This window comes from Diuraphis noxia, unplaced genomic scaffold (assembly GCF_037042655.1).
Source record: "Diuraphis noxia isolate RWA-SAM2 unplaced genomic scaffold, SU_Dnox_SAM2 contig0004, whole genome shotgun sequence".
Taxonomy (NCBI): Eukaryota; Metazoa; Arthropoda; class Insecta; order Hemiptera; family Aphididae; genus Diuraphis; species Diuraphis noxia.
In genome coordinates, this window is record NW_028301714.1 from 37,858,620 (window position 1) to 37,874,433 (window position 15,814).

The 15,814-nt window shown below is 28.7% G+C and overlaps 2 protein-coding genes across 5 annotated transcripts; one reads left to right on the top strand and one right to left on the bottom strand.

Annotated features, from left to right (window-relative positions):
- The first annotated feature begins 619 nt into the window (after positions 1 to 619).
- On the top strand, positions 620 to 2,645 carry Caf1-105 (chromatin assembly factor 1, p105 subunit). 4 transcript variants are annotated; one of them, XM_015519857.2, is made up of 7 exons: positions 620 to 771; positions 833 to 981; positions 1,058 to 1,187; positions 1,246 to 1,467; positions 1,534 to 1,630; positions 1,699 to 2,193; positions 2,270 to 2,645. In XM_015519857.2, the coding sequence occupies exons 2-7, from the start codon at positions 856 to 858 to the stop codon at positions 2,577 to 2,579; spliced, it is 1,380 nt and encodes a 459-aa protein (XP_015375343.1). In that variant the 5' UTR covers positions 620 to 771; positions 833 to 855; the 3' UTR covers positions 2,580 to 2,645. The 4 variants fall into 4 exon arrangements, with proteins under 4 accessions (XP_015375343.1, XP_015375344.1, XP_015375342.1 ...); XM_015519858.2 differs by having other exon boundaries at positions 648 to 775; positions 841 to 981; XM_015519856.2 differs by having other exon boundaries at positions 653 to 775.
- Rlb1 (lysine-rich basic protein Rlb1) lies at positions 2,269 to 4,388 on the bottom strand. The gene is made up of 4 exons (XM_015519859.2): positions 4,203 to 4,388; positions 3,888 to 4,049; positions 2,641 to 3,814; positions 2,269 to 2,550 (listed from the first exon to the last, which is right to left on the bottom strand). The coding sequence occupies exons 1-3, from the start codon at positions 4,236 to 4,238 to the stop codon at positions 2,642 to 2,644; spliced, it is 1,371 nt and encodes a 456-aa protein (XP_015375345.2). The 5' UTR covers positions 4,239 to 4,388; the 3' UTR covers positions 2,269 to 2,550; position 2,641.
- Between the last annotated feature and the right edge of the window lie 11,426 nt (positions 4,389 to 15,814).

Consider the following 15,814-nt stretch of genomic DNA (forward strand, 5'->3'; position numbering starts at 1 on the left):
TATGAGTGTGTCGAAATATTGCTTTGATATTCAACTTCAATAGCTTTTTCGGTTGAAAAGTGAATGTAGTTGGTGCATTAGGGAGGTCATATTTTGAAATTCCCAGTAGTTTTCCGGTAATCACCGGAAAAAACAAAAACGGAACACTACATACTAAAGTCGAATTTTTAATATAGGTATATAACGTTATTAATAGGTGTTGAGTGAAACTTGACCTTCAGTTCCTAAGCCACAGAGATAGTTTAAAGGATGTGTTGAATTTGTATTGAATTACAAATCGTTGCAAACGAAAATCGAACCTTGGCGGCGAAAGCGTATAATACATCCCTTGTAAAACTTTTAGGATTAGTTTGTATGACAAAATTTGGCATGCGAAAAATCAAATAAAAAAAAAAAAAACCAAATTACACAGTAGTACAGTACCTACCTACCCAAAACGAATTATATTACAATAATAATATATTATATTTATATGTTATAATTAAAAATTTCCCCGCTCAAAAGTAAAAATATTCAAAATATCAAAATGACTATTGTTGATTTATCGTGAACAGCTGAGTTACAGAAATTATCACTGAATTGATTGAATGCTTTATTGTGTTGATAACATATTGCCGCCAAAATATCAAGGTCATTGCAATCATTTGTGGATCTTTATTCCCTATTATTTAGGTTTAATTTCTATTTCGTATTTCCCACACCAGGTCCTGGCGTCATCTACATTCGACGTGAACCTTCTGTACAAACATTTTTTCGTCCGTACGATTCAACGTAGGTATGCAACTATATAGTAGTTAATTTATTTCGTTTTCTCAATAAATTTATAAAATAGTACTACAGTCTACATCAACGATCATGAAATTGGTGATCCCTGAGATTTCTTGGCACAATCGTGACCCAGTGCTTAGCGTCCATTTTCAACCCGTCGCCGAAGACGGATACTATCGACTAGCTACTGGTGGATCGGATTCTCATGTTTTTGTAAATAATTATATTTTTTGTAACTGCAGGTTAGTTTTTACTGATTGCTATTTGTATGTGTACAACAACATTTTAGATATGGCGAATCAAAGTAGATGGTTCAAATGTGACCGTGGAATTTGCAGCTGATCTGACCAAGCATCAAAAGGCAGTAAATACTGTTCGCTTTTCACCCAATGGGCAATGGTTAGCCACTGGTGATGATGGTAAATTAATTGTTAAACATTTTTTTTCATTTAGAAAACTTAACCTTTTTTCTTTCAGAATCTGTTATTGTCTTGTGGAAATTCAAACCTGAAAATGGTCCTGATCAACGTCCCGATCTATTAGAAGATGATGAATCAAAAAATCTTGAAAAGTGGGTTTGTCATTGCGTGTTGAGAGGTCATCTAGAAGACGTTTACGATTTATCTTGGTCTCCAGATTCTAAACGACTTATATCTGGTGGAGTTGATAATAAAGCAATTATTTGGGATGTTGACAATGGTAAATACATTTAATTTTACAAATTAGTTGAACTTTAATTATATTTGTAGATTTTGAAATTAATAGGACGCTATAAAGCAATACTTGACGATCATAAAGGATTTGTACAAGGAGTTGCTTGGGATCCTTTAAATGTGTATGCTGCTACACTAAGTAGTGACAGGTAAATAGGTGGTATATATTATTACAATATTCTTTATTAATTTGTTCTTTATTTCAATTTTATTGTAGAACTCTAAGAGTGTTTAATACAAAAAATTGTAAATTATTCAATAAATGTGATAAGTGTGTTCCTTTGGGGAAAAAAGGCGATGGCGATGAAATAAAAATTAGACTATTCCATGATGATACACTGAAATCTTTTTTTCGACGCATTTCATTTTCACCTGATGGTCAAATTCTAGTAACTTCGTCCGGTATCATGGAGACAATTAATGAGGAAAACAAAAATAAAAGCACCACTAATGTCAGTTATGTATTTGCCAGAAAATCATTTACTAAGCCTGTGCTATACATACCATCTCTTGACCAATATTCAGTTGCTGTTCAGTTTTCACCAGTTTTATATGAACTTAAAGAAGATACAACATCAATATTTGATTTACCATACCGAATGATTTATGCTATTGCAACAAATTCAAGTATTTTATTGATGGACACCCAACATGCAGCTCCATTTGCTTACATTGGTGATATACATTATACTCGTTTGACGGACTTATCATGGTAAAAACATAATTTTAAAAATATTCTAGTTTTAGAAATCAATAATTTTTAATCTATAAAATTTTATGTTTATCAGGTCTTCCGACGGACAGTTACTAATAGTGTCTTCATCAGATGGATTTTGTTCAATTATTTGTTTTACAAAAGAAGAATTGGGAATAATGTACAAGAATAACACAAAAGTTGAGCCAATGGAAATGGTAGAGTCAGTCGTCCAAGACTGTAATGAAGATAAAGAACTACCTATTATAGTAACTCCATTGAAAAGAGAACAAAAACATGAAGAAAAACAAATTGTTGATTGTACTGAAGCTCCTCCCACAAAGAAAAGAGTGCAATTAGTCACACTTTCTAGTCCTAAAAATAATAAATATTTAAATAAGTAATGGTGTTTATTTTTTTTTATTTTTATTTTTATATGAGATTAAACATTTTTTTTTTACAAACATTAATCATCATCTTCAAATGTTATTTTCTTTCCTTCAAATTTAGCCAATGATTTCTGTTTACGTTTTGCTTCCCATGACGGATGTAATGCTGTATCAACAGATTCCTCTACTTGTTGCTGCCTTCTTTCTCTTCGGTTTCCTATATTATTTTGTCTACCAACAATCACTTTTTTACCTTTACTGAAAAATTCTTTAGTTGGTTTTTGATATTCTAATTTTGTATGTTCTTCAATGCTTCGTTCAATTGCTGGTGGTGGTTTGTATACAGACATGTAATCCTTATTGTCAACAGTCATGAAAAATGAATCAACTGTTTCACAAACAGGCTTGATTTCATCAACTGTAATCTTTTTTTTTTTAATGTCAATTTTACTTGTAATTTTTTGTTTGAATTTTCTTTTTGATATATTTTTATTAAGGTTTACATCAATGTTGTCAAGGATTTCATTAGTGGACAAATGCGAGTTTTTCTCCGGTAGTTGTGTGTTTAAAACTTTTGTTTTTATTTGTGAATTTTGTACATTGTCAACTGTACTTGAACATTCCTCTTTGTTTTTAACAGACATTTCTTTATTGTTAGAGATTAAAAGTTTTGAGCCTTTTGACTCATTGTTTTGATATTTATTACTACAGGTATTGTTTTCATGAGGCAAAACTTTTTGTACTAATAAACTGTTGCTTTTCAAATAATTTTCAGACTCTGGCTGATCTTTAGAATCAGACAATGACTGATCTTCAGGTTCAGACAGAGTGCAATCAGATTCTGACTGATATTCAGGTTCAGACTGAGCACAATCAGACACTGACTGATTTTCAGACTGCATCTGAGCACTGCCAGACCCTGACTGAGTATATTCAAAATTGTCCATGTTACTAATTTTTTTATTTTTATAGAGGATTTTTGTTTTAACCTCTGTCGTAACTGATTTGTTTTTATTGGGTTTCTTTTTTGCTCTATATTTAGCACCTAAATCATTCAACAAATCCGTTATGCATAGTTTCCAATCAGGATATTTTCTTCTAAAATGTTGAACTTCATCTATTATAAACTTATGTCCAGCTAACCTTGCTAATGCCCTAGTCTCCAACATGATGTCTATACTATTTAATATTTTAGCTGAAGGTACTTCATTTTGCAAGGCATATTTTGTAACATCATCATCATTTAATTTCTACAAACAAAATTATTGATTTGTAATATATAAAAAAATGCAAGATAAAAATATTTAAGAAAACGTTTTATACCTTTATCACTAACAATTCACTAATAAAACGTTCAGCTTTTTTTTTATTTTTAACAAGTTGTTCTTCATTTCCTTTTTTTTCTTTTATTTTTTTTGCTTCCCGTGTTAATTTGTGTATTGTATGCACTTTTGATTTACGCACAATATGACGCATGGCAACAATCTAAAAAAGTAATTATTAATAATTAGGTGTTAATTACATTTATATCAGCTGTAGTTGTGATTAAAGTCATATCTAACTACAAGAAATATATGTATGTGTAAATCATGTAAAAATCTAAACAAATAACTTGAAATAAATCTTGGTAAAATTCACCTGATTATTGAGAGCAATTTTTGATAAAGGCTCCATAGTAAATGTATTTTATATTCCGAAAATATGTCATTAAATAACAAATATTAAAATGATCGAACTAATGATTACTTATACTTATAAATAATAAAATGTTGATTTATAACATTTAAGTTTAAACTCGTGTTGTTGAGTTTATCCATTATCACAAGTTTAATACCTATCAGTTATCGCGGTTATCTACAATTAGATAACCGTTGTACCATATATAAAATATTCCGTGACCGTGGTATATATTCTTAGGGCTTACAACTTACTTACCGCCATTAAAATTGTAAATTGCCTTTAAATCTTAAAATACTCACAACTTGCTTTAAAATAAAAATATATTAAAAACTAAAAAGCCTATGAGAAGCTCTCCATAAAAAAGTTAACCTAACCTTTAATTTTTATAAGACCTCAACTCACTCTAAATTTTAAGCTAACGGAGCTAAACATGATCTGCTGAACATAGACAGAGACATCAAATGGTTGTGTAGCATCAGTGGCGTGTATCCAAAAAAAAATTGGTGTTGCTCAAATAATTTTAGGTAACCTAAGTACCTAACCCTTAAACTTTTGTTATACCTAGTACCTACCGATAAAATGTCGCTAAATTGTATTCCTATTATTTAATGTTAATACTAATTTAATTTAGTAAATTATATTTTTGCACTAAATGTGCATCGGTTTTGAAAAAAATATATAAATAAAAAAAAGCAGATAAGTGGGTACCGCACTGCTGTACATTAGGGGGGGGGGGGTGGACCTCTGACTAGGGAGATAGGTATCATTGTATACGAAAAACGATTCTGAACGGAGATGATTTGTCAGTCTAGGCTCTAGGTTCTAGGATATAGGTATTATATAAAATATTGTCATATATTCTATTCTGAAACAAATATTTTATTTTTCAAATAGGACGCATTTTGCGTAAGACAATAAGACATGGTTAATCAATTTTTCCAAAAACATTGCATGTAGTTATCATAATTCATAACACCTATTATAGTTATATTATATCATAGATATACATATACCTGGTTTGAGGATAAATCGTTATCGTTACGCTATTTCGTAAAAATTTAAAATTCAAACACACTTAAAATTTTTCCTATTATGATGCTTCGAGTTTTCTCCATAACAACCTGAAGGAAAACTTATGGAAAACTTAGTGTTGTATTTTTAATTCTTAGTTATAACAACCAAAAATTTTGTGATTTTTCAACTTCAAAATTATTTGCAAATTTTCGCGTTTTCGACAGATTTCGTAAAAATTTGAACTATAAACGCTTATAAAAAAAATTCTGACTTACGATTTTTAATTTTTTTTCGCTACAATAATAAAAACTCATAAAGAACTTTGTATTAAATTTTCAAGTATTTTTGGTCATTCAAAATTTTTTTACCGAAACTTCATAAAAAAATTATCATAAAAATCGAAAATTTCAGTGGTCTATAAATAACTCAAAAAAAGTCAAAAAATTTTGAAAATTAAACTGTATATAGATAACACTAACATAAACATTTGGTGAATATTTAAAGTATTTACAGTGATTAGTTTTTGAATAACAACCATATAAAAAAAATCGATTTGATCAAAAACTGGTTTTGCGTAAAAATTCCAGTTTTCTGTCACTTTTTTTTTGTTTTTCTCGATTTTTTTGAAAACTGTTAGAAAATGTTTTAAAAAAGTTTGAAAATGGTGACCACAAAAAAAACTAGATCTATATTTCGAAAAAAAAAATGGAAGGGGGTAGTGGCGCCCGCAGGCAAATGATTTTTAAGGATCTAAAAAGAAATTTGGAAAAAATTAAGTCTTGTAATACACAATGAAGACGGCATTTTGTATTCTAAAGAAAAATGAATGAAGGATAATTAAATCATGATAAAATAATGTTTTTTAGTTGAACATGGTTAAATAACTTTTAAAATGGTGACCACAAAAAAAACTAGATCTATATTTCGAAAATAAAATGGAAGGGGGTAGTGGCGCCCGCAGGCAAATGATTTTTAAGGATCAAAAATAGAAATTTAGAAAATATTATAGTCTTAGAATACACAATGAAGACTGCACTATGCATTTTCAAGAAAAATAAATAAAATTAAAAATGAAGGATAATTGTAACATGATAAATTTCTGTTCTTTAGTTGAACATGGTGAAAAAGTTTGAAAATGGTGGCCACAAAAAAAATAGACCTTAATTTTGAAAAAAAAAATGGAAAGGGGGTATTGGCGCCCGCAGGCAAATGAATTTTAAGGATCAAAAAAGAAATTTGGAAAAAATTATATTCTTGGATTACTCAATGAAGTCTGCACCATGTATTTTCAAGAAAAACAAAAGAGGATAATTGAATCATGAAATAATTATGTTTTTTAGTGGCAAGTGGCTTATAAAGTTTAAATGTTGTGAACACCAAAATAAACTAGAGCTATATTTTGAAAATAAAAATGGAAGGGGGTAGTGGCACCCGCAGGCAAATGATTTTTAAGGATCAAAAAAGAAATTTGGAAAAAATTAAGTCTTGTAATACACAATGAAGACGGCATTTTGTATTCTCAAGAAAAATGAATGAAGGATAATTAAATCATGATAAAATAATGTTTTTTAGTTGAACATGGTTAAAAAAGTTTGAAAATGGTGGCCACAAAAAAAAATAGACCTTAATTTTGAAAAAAAAATGGAAAAGTGGTATTGGCGGCCGCAGGCAAATTATTTTTAAGGATCAAAAAAGAAATTTGGAAAAAACTATAGTCTTGGAATACACAATGAAGACTGCACTATTTATTTTCATGAAAAATAAATGAAGGACAATTGAATCATGATAAAATATGTTTTTTAGTGGCAAGTGGCTTATAAAGTTTAAATGTTGTGAACACCAAAATAAACTAGAGCTATATTTTGAAAATAAAAATAGAAGGGGGTAGTGGCGCCCGCAGGCAAATGATTTTTAAGGATCAAAAATAGAAATTTAGAAAATATTATAGTCTTAGAATACACAATGAAGACTGCAATATGCATTTTCAAGAAAAATAAATAAAATTAAAAATGAAGGATAATTGTAACATGATAAATTTCTGTTCTTTAGTTGAACATGGTGAAAAAGTTTGAAAATGGTGGCCACAAAAAAAAATAGACCTTAATTTTGAAAAAAAAATGGAAAGGGGGTATTGGCGCCCGCAGGCAAATTATTTTTAAGGATCAAAAAAGAAATTTGGAAATAACTATAGTCTTGGAATACACAATGAAGACCGCACTATTTATTTTCATGAAAAATAAATGAAGGACAATTGAATTATGAAATAATTATGTTTTTTTGTGGCAAGTAGCTTATAAAGTTTAAATGTTGTGAACACCAAAATAAAATAGAGCTATATTTTGAAAATATAAATGGAAGGGGGTAGTGGCGCCCGCAGGCAAATGATTTTTAAGGATCAAAAAAGAAATTTGGAAAAAATTAAGTCTTGTAATACACAATGAAGACGGCATTTTGTATTCTAAAGAAAATTGAATGAAGGATAATTAAATCATGATAAAATAATGTTTTTTAGTTGAACATGGTTAAAAAAGTTTGAAAATGGTGGCCACAAAAAAAAATAGACCTTAATTTTGAAAAAAAAATGGAAAAGGGGTATTGGCGCCCGCAGGCAAATTATTTTTAAGGCTCAAAAAAGAAATTTGGAAAAAACTATAGTCTTGGAATACACAATGAAGACTGCACTATTTATTTTCATGAAAAATAAATGAAGGACAATTGAATCATGATAAAATATGTTTTTTAGTTGAACATGGTTAAAAAAGTTTGAAAATGGTGGCCACAAAAAAAAATAGACCTTAATTTTGAAAAAAAAATGGAAAGGGGGTATTGGCGCCCGCAGGCAAATGAATTTTTAGGATCAAAAAAGAAATTTGGAAAAAATTATAGTAATGGATTACTCAATGAAGTCTGCACCATGTATTTTCAATAAAAACAAAAGAAGGATAATTGAATCATGAAATAATTATGTTTTTTAGTGGCAAGTGGCTTATAAAGTTTAAATGTTGTGAACACCAAAATAAAATAGAGCTATATTTTGAAAATATAAATGGAAGGGGGTAGTGGCGCCCGCATGCAAATGATTTTTAAGGATCAAAAAAGAAATTTGAAAAAAATTAAGTCTTGTAATACACAATGAAGACGGCATTTTGTATTCTATAGAAAAATGAATGAAGGATAATTAAATCATGATAAAATAATGTTTTTTAGTTGAACATGGTTAAATACCTTTTAAAATGGTGACCACAAAAAAAACTAGATCTATATTTCGAAAATAAAATGGAAGGGGGTAGTGGCGCCCGCAGGCAAATGATTTTTAAGGATCAAAAAAGAAATTTGGAAAAAATTAAGTCTTGTAATACACAATGAAGACGGCATTTTGTATTCTAAAGAAAAATGAATGAAGGATAATTAAATCATGATAAAATAATGTTTTATAGTTGAACATGGTTAAATAACTTTTAAAATGGTGACCAAAAAAAAAACTAGATCTATATTTCGAAAATAAAATGGAAGGGGGTAGTGGCGCCCGCAGGCAAATGATTTTTAAGGATCAAAAATAGAAATTTAGAAAATATTATAGTCTTAGAATACACAATGAAGACTGCACTATGCATTTTCAAGAAAAATAAATAAAATTAAAAATGAAGGATAATTGTAACATGATAAATTTCTGTTCTTTAGTTGAACATGGTGAAAAAGTTTGAAAATGGTGGCCACAAAAAAAATAGACCTTAATTTTGAAAAAATAAATGGAAAGGGGGTATTGGCGCCCGCAGGCAAATGAATTTTAAGGATCAAAAAAGAAATTTGGAAAAAATTATATTCTTGGATTACTCAATGAAGTCTGCACCATGTATTTTCAAGAAAAACAAAAGAAGGATAATTGAATCATGAAATAATTATGTTTTTTAGTGGCAAGTGGCTTATAAAGTTTAAATGTTGTGAACACCAAAATAAACTAGAGCTATATTTTGAAATTAAAAATGGAAAGGGGGTATTGGCGCCCGCAGGCAAATGATTTTTAAGGATCAAAAAAGAAATTTGGAAAAAATTATGTTCTTGGAATACACAATGAAGACTGCACTATGTATTCTCAAGAAATACAAAAGAAGGATAATTAAATCATGATAAAATTACGTTTTTTAGTGGCAAGTGGCTAAATAAGTTTAAAAATTGTGTCCACAAAAATAAACTATATAATATTTTGAAATTAAAATTGGTAAGGGGGTATTGGCACCCGCAGGCAAATGATTTTTAAGGTTCAAAAAATAAATTTGGAAAAAATTATGTTCTTGGAATACACAATGAAGACTGCACTTTGTATTTTCAAGTAAAATAAATAAAATAAAAATTGAAATATAATTAAATCATGATAAAATTATTTTTTTTAGTCGCAAGCAGGTTTTTAAGTTTAAAAAATTGTGTTCACAAAAATAAACTATTGCTATATTTTGAAATTAAAAATGGAAAGGGGGTATTGGCGCCCGCAGGCAAATGATTTTTAAGGATCAAAAAAGAAATTTGGAAAAAATTAAGTCTTGTAATACACAATGAAGACGGCATTTTGTATGCTCAAGAAAAATGAATGAAGGATAATTAAATCATGATAAAATAATGTTTTTTAGTTGAACATGGTTAAAAAAGTTTGAAAATGGTGGCCACAAAAAAAAATAGACCTTAATTTTGAAAAAAAAATGGAAAAGGGGTATTGGCGCCCGCAGGCAAATTATTTTTAAGGATCAAAAAAGAAATTTGGAAAAAACTATAGTCTTGTAATACACGATGAAGACGGCATTTTGTATTCTAAAGAAAAATGAATAAAATTAAAAATGAAGGATAATTGTAACATGATAAATTTCTGTTCTTTAGTTGAACATGGTGAAAAAGTTTGAAAATGGTGGCCACAAAAAAAATAGACCTTAATTTTGAAAAAAAAATGGAAAGGGGGTATTGGCGCCCGCAGGCAAATGAATTTTAAGGATCAAAAAAGAAATTTGGAAAAAATTATAGTCTTGGATTACTCAATGAAGTCTGCACCATGTATTTTCAATAAAAACAAAAGAAGGATAATTGAATCATGAAATAATTATGTTTTTTAGTGGCAAGTGGCTTATAAAGTTTAAATGTTGTGAACACCAAAATAAAATAGAGCTATATTTTGAAAATATAAATGGAAGGGGGTAGTGGCGCCCGCAGGCAAATGATTTTTAAGGATCTAAAAAGAAATTTGGAAAAAATTAAGTCTTGTAATACACAATGAAGACGGCATTTTGTATTCTAAAGAAAAATGAATGAAGGATAATTAAATCATGATAAAATAATGTTTTTTAGTGGCAAGTGGCTTATAAAGTTTAAATGTTGTGAACACCAAAATAAAATAGAGCTATATTTTGAAAATATAAATGGAAGGGGGTAGTGGCGCCCGCAGGCAAATGATTTTTAAGGATCTAAAAAGAAATTTGGAAAAAATTAAGTCTTGTAATACACAATGAAGACGGCATTTTGTATTCTAAAGAAAAATGAATGAAGGATAATTAAATCATGATAAAATAATGTTTTTTAGTTGAACATGGTTAAATAACTTTTAAAATGGTGACCACAAAAAAAACTAGATCTATATTTCGAAAATAAAATGGAAGGGGGTAGTGGCGCCCGCAGGCAAATGATTTTTAAGGATCAAAAATAGAAATTTAGAAAATATTATAGTCTTAGAATACACAATGAAGACTGCACTATGCATTTTCAAGAAAAATAAATAAAATTAAAAATGAAGGATAATTGTAACATGATAAATTTCTGTTCTTTAGTTGAACATGGTGAAAAAGTTTGAAAATGGTGGCCACAAAAAAAATAGACCTTAATTTTGAAAAAAAAAATGGAAAGGGGGTATTGGCGCCCGCAGGCAAATGAATTTTAAGGATCAAAAAAGAAATTTGGAAAAAATTATATTCTTGGATTACTCAATGAAGTCTGCACCATGTATTTTCAAGAAAAACAAAAGAAGGATAATTGAATCATGAAATAATTATGTTTTTTAGTGGCAAGTGGCTTATAAAGTTTAAATGTTGTGAACACCAAAATAAACTAGAGCTATATTTTGAAATTAAAAATGGAAAGGGGGTATTGGCGCCCGCAGGCAAATGATTTTTAAGGATCAAAAAAGAAATTTGGAAAAAATTATGTTCTTGGAATACACAATGAAGACTGCACTATGTATTCTCAAGAAATACAAAAGAAGGATAATTAAATCATGATAAAATTACGTTTTTTAGTGGCAAGTGGCTAAATAAGTTTAAAAATTGTGTCCACAAAAATAAACTATATAATATTTTGAAATTTAAATTGGTAAGGGGGTATTGGCACCCGCAGGCAAATGATTTTTAAGGTTCAAAAAAGAAATTTGGAAAAAATCATGTTCTTGGAATACACAATGAAGACTGCACTTTGTATTTTCAAGTAAAATAAATAAAATAAAAATTGAAATATAATTAAATCATGATAAAATTATTTTTTTTAGTCGCAAGCAGGTTTTTAAGTTTAAAAAATGTGTTCACAAAAATAAACTATTGCTATATTTTGAAATTAAAAATGGAAAGGGGGTATTGGCGCCCGCAGGCAAATGATTTTTAAGGATCAAAAAAGAAATTTGGAAAAAACTATAGTCTTGTAATACACGATGAAGACGGCATTTTGTATTCTAAAGAAAAATGAATAAAATTAAAAATGAAGGATAATTGTAACATGATAAATTTCTGTTCTTTAGTTGAACATGGTGAAAAAGTTTGAAAATGGTGGCCACAAAAAAAATAGACCTTAATTTTGAAAAAAAAATGGAAAGGGGGTATTGGCGCCCGCAGGCAAATGAATTTTAAGGATCAAAAAAGAAATTTGGAAAAAATTATAGTCTTGGATTACTCAATGAAGTCTGCACCATGTATTTTCAATAAAAACAAAAGAAGGATAATTGAATCATGAAATAATTATGTTTTTTAGTGGCAAGTGGCTTATAAAGTTTAAATGTTGTGAACAACAAAATTAACTAGAGCTATATTTTGAAAATAAAAATAGAAGGGGGTAGTGGCGCCCGCAGGCAAATGATTTTTATGGATCAAAAATAGAAATTTAGAAAATATTATAGTCTTAGAATACACAATGAAGACTGCACTATGCATTTTCAAGAAAAATAAATAAAATTAAAAATGAAGGATAATTGTAACATGATAAATTTCTGTTCTTTAGTTGAACATGGTGAAAAAGTTTGAAAATGGTGGCCACAAAAAAAAATAGACCTTAATTTTGAAAAAAAAATGGAAAGGGGGTATTGGCGCCCGCAGGCAAATTATTTTTAAGGATCAAAAAAGAAATTTGGAAAAAACTATAGTCTTGGAATACACAATGAAGACCGCACTATTTATTTTCATGAAAAATAAGTGAAGGACAATTGAATCATGAAATAATTATGTTTTTTAGTGGCAAGTGGCTTATAAAGTTTAAATGTTGTGAACACCAAAATAAAATAGAGCTATATTTTGAAAATTTAAATGGAAGGGGGTAGTGGCGCCCGCAGGCAAATGATTTTTAAGGATCAAAAAAGAAATTTGGAAAAAATTATGTTCTTGGAATACACAATGAAGACTGCACTATGTATTCTCAAGAAATACAAAAGAAGGATAATTAAATCATGATAAAATTACGTTTTTTAGTGGCAAGTGGCTAAATAAGTTTAAAAATTGTGTCCACAAAAAAAACTAGATCTATATTTCGAAAATAAAATGGAAGGGGGTAGTGGCGCCCGCAGGCAAATGATTTTTAAGGATCAAAAATAGAAATTTAGAAAATATTATAGTCTTAGAATACACAATGAAGACTGCACTATGCATTTTCAAGAAAAATAAATAAAATTAAAAATGAAGGATAATTGTAACATGATAAATTTCTGTTCTTTAGTTGAACATGGTGAAAAAGTTTGAAAATGGTGGCCACAAAAAAAATAGAACTTAATTTTGAAAAAAAAAATGGAAAGGGGGTATTGGCGCCCGCAGGCAAATTATTTTTAAGGATCAAAAATAGAAATTTAGAAAATATTATAGTCTTAGAATACACAATGAAGACTGCAATATGCATTTTCAAGAAAAATAAATAAAATTAAAAATGAAGGATAATTGTAACATGATAAATTTCTGTTCTTTAGTTGAACATGGTGAAAAAGTTTGAAAATGGTGGCCACAAAAATAAACTATATAATATTTTGAAATTAAAATTGGTAAGGGGGTATTGGCACCCGCAGGCAAATGATTTTTAAGGTTCAAAAAAGAAATTTGGAAAAAATTATGTTCTTGGAATACACAATGAAGACTGCACTTTGTATTTTCAAGTAAAATAAATAAAATAAAAATTGAAATATAATTAAATCATGATAAAATTATTTTTTTTAGTCGCAAGCAGGTTTTTAAGTTTAAAAAATGTGTTCACAAAAATAAACTATTGCTATATTTTGAAATTAAAAATGGAAAGGGGGTATTGGCGCCCGCAGGCAAATGAATTTTAAGGATCAAAAAAGAAATTTGGAAAAAATTAAGTCTTGTAATACACAATGAAGACGGCATTTTGTATTCTCAAGAAAAATGAATGAAGGATAATTAAATCATGATAAAATAATGTTTTTTAGTTGAACATGGTTAAAAAAATTTGAAAATGGTGGCCACAAAAAAAATAGACATTAATTTTGAAAAAAAAATGGAAAAGGGGTATTGGCGAAGGCAGGCAAATTATTTTTAAGGATCAAAAAAGAAATTTGGAAAAAATTAGGGTCTTGGAATACACAATGAAGACTGCACTACTTATTTTCATGAAAAATAAATGAAGGACAATTGAATCATGAAATAATTATGTTTTTTAGTGGCAAGTGGCTTATAAAGTTTAAATGTTGTGAACACCAAAATAAAATAGAGCTATATTTTGAAAATATAAATGGAAGGGGGTAGTGGCGCCCGCAGGCAAATGATTTTTAAGGATCAAAAAAGAAATTTGGAAAAAATTAAGTCTTGTAATACACGATGAAGACGGCATTTTGTATTCTAAAGAAAAATGAATGAAGGATAATTAAATCATGATAAAATAATGTTTTTTAGTTGAACATGGTTAAATAACTTTGAAAATGGTGACCACAAAAAAAACTAGATCTATATTTCGAAAAAAAAATGTAAGGGGGTAGTGGCGCCCGCAGGCAAATGATTTTTAAGGATCAAAAATAGAAATTGAGAAAATATTATAGTCTTAGAATACACAATGAAGACTGCACTATGCATTTTCAAGAAAAATAAATAAAATTAAAAATGAAGGATAACTGTAACATGATAAATTTCTGTTCTTTAGTTGAACATGGTGAAAAAGTTTGAAAATGGTGGCCACAAAAAAAAAAGACCTTAATTTTGAATAAAAAATGGAAAGGGGGTATTGGCGCCCGCAGGCAAATGAATTTTAAGGCTCAAAAAAGAAATTTGGAAAAAATTACAGTCTTGGATTACTCAATGAAGTCTGCACCATGTATTTTCAATAAAAACAAAAGAAGGATAATTTAATCATGAAATAATTATGTTTTTTCGTGGCAAGTGGCTTATAAAGTTTAAATGTTGTGAACACCAAAATAAAATAGAGCTATATTTTGAAAATATAAATGGAAGGGTGTAGTGGCGCCCGCATGCAAATGATTTTTAAGGATCAAAAAAGAAATTTGGAAAAAATTAAGTCTTGTAATACACAATGAAGACGGCATTTTGTATTCTAAAGAAAAATGAATGAAGGATAATTAAATCATGATAAAATAATGTTTTTTAGTTGAACATGGTTAAATAACTTTGAAAATGGTGACCACAAAAAAAACTAGATCTATATTTCGAAAAAAAAAATGGAAGGGGGTAGTGGCGCCCGCAGGCAAATGATTTTTAAGGATCAAAAATAGAAATTGAGAAAATATTATAGTCTTAGAATACACAATGAAGACGGCGTTTTGTATTCTAAAGAAAAATGAATGAAGGATAATTAAATCATGATAAAATAATGTTTTTTAGTTGAACATGGTTAAAAAAGTTTGAAAATGGTGGCCACAAAAAAAATAGACCTTAAATTTGAAAAAAAAATGGAAAGGGGGTATTGGCGCCCGCAGGCAAATGAATTTTAAGGATCAAAAAAGAAATTTGGAAAAAATTATAGTTCTGGATTACTCAATGAAGTCTGCACCATGTATTTTCAATAAAAACAAAAGAAGGATAATTGAATCATGAAATAATTATGTTTTTTAGTTGAACATGGTTAAATAACTTTGAAAATGGTGACCACAAAAAAAACTAGATCTATATTTCGAAAAAAAAAATGGAAGGGGGTATTGGCGCCCGCAGGCAAATGAATTTTAAGGATCAAAAAAGAAATTTGGAAAAAATTAAGTCTTGTAATACACAATGAAGACGGCATTTTGTATTCTCAAGAAAAATGAATGAAGGATAATTAAATCATGATAAAATAATGTTTTTTAGTTGAACATGGTTAAAAAAGTTTGA